This window comes from Pygoscelis adeliae, unplaced genomic scaffold (assembly GCF_000699105.1).
Source record: "Pygoscelis adeliae isolate BGI_AS28 unplaced genomic scaffold, ASM69910v1 Scaffold203, whole genome shotgun sequence".
NCBI classification, from domain to species: domain Eukaryota; kingdom Metazoa; phylum Chordata; class Aves; order Sphenisciformes; family Spheniscidae; genus Pygoscelis; species Pygoscelis adeliae.
In genome coordinates, this window is record NW_008824407.1 from 217281 (window position 1) to 223281 (window position 6001).

General features: G+C 40.6%; 1 protein-coding gene across 1 annotated transcript in view; it reads left to right on the forward strand.

Annotated features, from left to right (window-relative positions):
* The window catches only part of DDX42 (DEAD (Asp-Glu-Ala-Asp) box helicase 42), a 22104-nt gene that overhangs the window by 6011 nt on the left and 10092 nt on the right, over nucleotides 1–6001 (forward strand). The window contains exons 6-10 of the mRNA XM_009320437.1: nucleotides 1316–1465; nucleotides 2849–2953; nucleotides 3554–3673; nucleotides 4777–4953; nucleotides 5465–5593. Coding sequence (XP_009318712.1) covers nucleotides 1316–1465; nucleotides 2849–2953; nucleotides 3554–3673; nucleotides 4777–4953; nucleotides 5465–5593 — 681 coding nt within the window. The remainder of the gene's footprint in view (nucleotides 1–1315; nucleotides 1466–2848; nucleotides 2954–3553; nucleotides 3674–4776; nucleotides 4954–5464; nucleotides 5594–6001) is intronic.

The window sequence follows — 6001 nt, forward strand, 5'->3', positions numbered from 1 at the left end:
GTTACCCTGCTGCCTCTACCCTTCTAGGTGTTTCACTAAAAAAAGGAAGACTATTAGGAGACCATTTCATTCTCTTTTACTCCATTTAAGAAGATTTTTTTTCAGTCAATTTGAATTTCAACTTCCTGTACAGGTTTTTCAGTATCTGAGGGTCTCATCAAATTTGAAATTAGGAGAATCAACTAACGTGGAGCACCAGTGAGAGACTGTTAAACTGTGGAGGCTGTTTGCAGTGAAATTTCATGTCTGTTAAGGGCAAGAATCAGGCTTTTTGCTCTTTATTTTCAGAGGAGCTCCAGTTCTGATTAAGCATCACTGTAACAGAAATAATAAAGAGGAAAGACTTCATTTCAAAATGTACCTTACTACTAAGTTGTAATTAATAACTATTGTGTTACTCGCAGTAATGCAGAGCATGGAAGGATTGTCTGGCCTCTAGGCCTTTGCTTCCAATTTTGGGAGTGTAGTTGTGCTGAAGTTTGAGCAAAGGTGACTTACACTTGGAGACAGCTGTTGTTCAGGTGTATCGTATGCATATCTATGTGACTGAGTGATAATTGGCCATGCAAATGAAAAAGCCAGATGAGTGTATACATTTATTTGTAATTGAACCTTGCTTTAAAAACCTGATCTTAAATATTTGCTTGAAAGTCAAGTGAGACTGGTGTTTTCTCCACGAGAGTGTCTTGGTGCGCCAGTGAGATTCTGTGAGACACGTACATATTTGTGAGCTGTAAGGATGGCATGTGGCAGTGGTGACAGTGACTTCTAACTTGGGCTTGTCTTGAAGGACTTCTGAAATAGTTTCTTTCCCGTTTGCTGTTGACTCTCTTAATGAAAAATAGATATATTTTCATTTCTTAGAGTCTAGTTAGGGGAAGTGGAGAAACTATTTTTGGCATAGTGTGTTTAAAAAAATGTAAACATATGCTTAGTAACATCGTGTTCTTTGTTTAAAAACCTGCAGCATTTGTACTTTGTCCATGTGGAAATAAGAATAGATTTTTCTATTGTTAAAGCATAACGAGTCTTCGTAGCAGGAGTTGTTAAGCAGACATGTAAGAGAAGTTGTTTGTTTTTTAAAAGCATTTTGTGGTCTAACTGACACTTTAGTTGTTTTCTTTGTTTGTACTTATTGTCCTTCTGGGCGTAACTGTTGTTATTTATTAGAAGAATCAGTTCTAGTGAACAGGTTTTTTTTCCTCAATGGCGGGTGTGAAAGCAAACAGCCATCTAGCATATGCATCATTTAAACAAATGTAATAGTATTTTTGCATCCTATCGTATGTGATTTTACTGATATGTTTTGCTGCAGGAAGCTTATTTTCGCTACATGGCTGAAAACCCCACTGCTGGTGTGGTCCAAGAAGAGGAAGAGGATAACCTGGAGTATGATAGTGATGGGAATCCAATTGCACCGTCCAAAAAAATCATTGATCCTCTTCCACCTATTGACCATTCAGAGGTAGGAAGGAAGTTTATTCCATTCTGTTCTGTCTGAGGCATTCTAGAAAGCAGGAGCTAAGAAGTAGATTGAAATTGTAGAATACCAGGTTGGAAGACACCTCAAGGATCATTGGTCCAACCTTTCTTGGCAAAAGCACGGTCTAGACAAGATGGCCCAGCATCCTGTCCAGCTGAATCTTAAAAGTGCCCAATGATGGGGAATCCACCACTTCCTTGGGGAGATTATTCCAATGGCAGATTGTTCTCATTGTGAAAAATTTTCCTCTTCTGTCCAATCGGAATCTCCCCAGGAGTAACTTGTACCCATTACCCCTCGTCTTTTCCATGTGACTCCCTGTAAAAAGGGAGTCTCTATCTTCTCTGTAGCCACCCTTTAAATACTGGAACATGGTGATGAGGTTTCCCATAAGCCTTCTTTTCTCAAGGCTGAACAAACCCAGTTCTCTCAACCTTTCCTCATACGGCAGGCTTCCCAGTCCTTTGATCATCTTTGTGGCCCTTCTCTGGACCCTCTTCAGCCTGTCCACATCTTTTTTGCACAGCAGGGACCAAAACTGAACACAGTATTCCACGTGTGGCCTGACAAGCGCTGAGTAGAGTGGGTTGGTGACTTCCTTATCTCTGCTGGTGATGTCCTTGGTGATGCAGCCCAGCACCCTGTTGGCTTTCTTTGCCGCAGCAGCACACTGTTCACTCATATTGAGCTGCTTGTCCACCAGGTCCCTTTCCACAGAGCTGCTCCCCAGCTGGGTAGATCCCAGCCTGTGCTGCACTCCTGGATTATGTTTTCCCAGGTGCAAGACCTTACACTTGTCCTTGTTGAACTTCATAAGGTTCTTGTTAGCCCCCTCCTCCAGCCTATCCAGGTCTTCCTGCAGGGTGGCTCTTCCTTCTGAAGTGTCCACTTCCCCACTCAGTTTGGTGTTATCAGCAAACTTCATCAGGGTACAATTGATCCCATCATCCAGATCCCTCATGAAGATACTAAACAGCGTTGAGCCCAATATCGATCCCTGGGGGACCCCACTTGTGACAGGTTGCCAGTTTGAAAAGGAGCTATTTACCACCACCCTCTGGGTGCAGCCTGTCAGCCGGTTCCCCCCCCACCGCACAGACCACTTGTCTAGACCGTAAGGCATCAGTTTCTCTAGGAGGAGGCTGCAGAAATATGCTTCTGTCCCCGTGCATCGATGTTGGCAGGTAATATTTCAGTGCTGTGCCACTTGAGTCATACTAAAGATCCTTCAAATGACTTCATATTAAACTAATGTTCTTGCAGATAATTAAGAACTTTTTCTCTCAAAAGGACACTTTCCCTCCAAAACTAAGTGTACAGGGAGGAATCTTGAGTCCTGGACTAACCGAGTAATCACCCTTGCAGATTGAATATCCACCGTTTGAGAAAAACTTCTATGATGAGCATGAGGAGATCACCAGTCTCACCCCGCAGCAAGTGGTGGAGTTACGTCATAAGCTAAATCTCCGGGTAAGCTGGTCACAAAACTGTCCTCCTAGGATCTTCTTACTCCCATTTTTTTGGACTGCCTTAGTAGTTTTCATGAAGATTTTCACAGGGAACTCCAGCTTTTGAATACCAAGCCTCTTGGATACCTTCAGTGACTTTGATTTAAGGGAGCTTGGTTTTCCTCAGCAGTTCTTGAAAGTCTTCTCTGGACTTGTCAAAGTGGGCACCCAAGATTGCCAGTTGCATGGTTGCACTTGGAGTAAAGAACTAAGAATCGAAACTGGAAATACTATATGCAAGAATTAGTTCTTCGCCATTTGTGACATGTTAGTGTGGTGACTTTCTATGAAGGGAATTATTTGGGGAAGAAGGAGACCAATTATACAAGGGGGTAGGTATGATGTTTAGTAGCTTACGTTGATTGACAATTTATCTACATTTTTATACCTGAAAGTCCTATTTACACAACACATCTGGAATTTGCACCTAGTTAAACTTATGTCTATTCAAAAAATAAAAAGCAGTTTTGGAGGTAGAGACACACTTTTTTTCATTTTGGTACAGATTGCTCTTTGTTTTTCTCTTACTGTTCATGAACAAAGATATGTTTCTGTTTCTAAGGTCTCCGGTGCTGCTCCTCCGAGGCCTGGCAGTAGTTTTGCTCATTTTGGGTTTGATGAGCAACTTATGCATCAAATTAGGAAATCCGAGTATACCCAGCCCACTCCTATACAGTGTCAGGTGAGTGTTGTTACTTCTCTAACATCTAAAGAGAACTAATAGAACACATGCAAAGGTCCCTAGTGCATATGAGGATGTATACCGTTCTAGTTTCCTATATAGAGCTGTCATGGAGAAGAATAATTTGTATTTTTCTAGGAAAATAGCTTTGATATTTTTTAAATAGAAGTTTACCCACTTTTTTTCTTGTTAAATGACCACTGTAAATAAATCCATATACTTTTCTTCATTTGTCTCTTAGTGAAGACTGAAGAACGTACATGTGACATCTCTTGCTTATAGAAATGTATGAAAGGTTTTTTATATGTGTTTAGAAATTGTATTAAAAATAACCATAGCAGTAGCTAAGTAAAGAGCCATACATTGACAACTTTATTCCTTTAAACAGCTTATACTTGAATGTCTTGTAACTAGAAGAGATATGCAACAAGGCATTTTTTAATTTCTTTTGGCAGTTAGGATAAATGTCCCATGAGCTGGACCATTTAACTGGTCATTCCTTGGAGAGCTGTGCAAGCAAAAGGGATTCTACTGCATATGTAGATTGATTACCATAAGTAATTAAGGTTATCAATAATGTGATTATGACCACACCACTTCAGAGGCTTTTCTTGAAGTGTAAAAAATGACATGGTGCTGTGTCCAAGGGATGTGTACTAGGACCTTAGTCCATACTGTTTGTAAAAAAAACTGTGGTTGAGAGGTCCTTATAGCAACAGTAGGGATGAACTGAGGACTTCAGCACTCAGAATGGTTACAGAAAGAATAGTCTCAGAGAATTTGTTTTTACCGTTCTTACAGCTGGACAAGATGCATTTGTGGACATGTAAACGTATCCTTGGGATGTTTTACTGTGCCCAAACATTGATTTCATATAGGACACCAACAGTCGTAACATGATAACTTTTAAGGGCTGCTTCCAGCCCTTAAAACAAAGTAATTCAGATCTGAACTTGGCAATAAAACTGTGTAAGCATCAACGTATGTTGCTACGAGTCCTCTGTAATGTGCTTTTCTCTTGTTATCTGAGTTTTCATGTAATATCTAGCACAAGAATATGCTATGGTAGGCATAATATGGGTTTAGAATCTCCTTATTTTTAGGGTGTTCCAGTTGCACTAAGTGGCAGAGATATGATTGGGATAGCTAAGACTGGAAGTGGAAAAACAGCAGCCTTCATCTGGCCAATGTTGATTCACATCATGGATCAAAAAGAGCTTGAACCAGGGGATGGTCCCATTGCAGTGATCGTATGCCCGACCAGAGAGCTTTGCCAACAGGTAGGTGTATAGCAAGCATATATGTGCCATACAGTGTTCTCATAGAAGATGACAAAATTCTGGGCAGAAATTATCAGAGAACCTCAGTAAATTATTTGAAAAAACTACTCTGTGCATTAGTAGCATGCCTCCAATGTAAGCTCACAGTTCTCTCTTACACCTGTTTTTGTTAAAGGATCATGACAAATCTGAAATTGTTAACTTTTGCACAGTGCTCCCGTATTATTCCTAAGCATTAAGAATGCTGTGGATGCATTGCCACAAATTGTATGTGTAAAAGGATAGAGCCTGCAGGTTAAATTACAATTGGATGCCTAAATAGGTTTCCCAAATAAATTGTTGGAAATTATCCACAAGTATTGAAGTATTCAGCCCTGAGGATTTCTGAATAATTTCACTAAGTTATTAGCTGAAAAGTGGATTTCAGGAGCTGGACTGTATTTCCAAGGTAAGTATGTTTTCTGAGATCTCTCTAACGTGAACTGTGATGTGCTTTGTTTAAAATTCTCAGATCCATTCTGAATGTAAGCGCTTTGGTAAGGCATATAACCTGCGCTCCGTAGCTGTATATGGAGGAGGAAGCATGTGGGAGCAAGCCAAAGCCCTCCAGGAGGGGGCAGAGATAGTTGTCTGCACACCAGTAAGTACCTGTATGCACACAGTACGATTTTTTTGTTGCTTAACTGAAGCCGAGACAGATTTTTAATACCATTGGTGATGCAGGATTTGTTCTCTGATCACTGAAATCTAGGTTCTTCACAGATTATCAGAAGTTGAGAGCAAATATGCTGGGTTTATTTGTGTCCCAAGAGAAATTGAAAGAGATTAGGTATGATTTCCAGTAGAAGACAGAGTAGCAAGCAAGGTCTGCTTGAATCAGCGTCAGTTGTGTGCCATACCAGCTTCTCATTGCTGAGCCTTAAATTCATGAAGAAAAATCCCAGAATGTCATGAACTTGGGTGCCGTCTTACTGAATCAGTGTAGAGCCTGTGGCGGTAATACTGAAGGGTTGAAACACTGAATCAGAATGGGTGTTGATGCTGAACC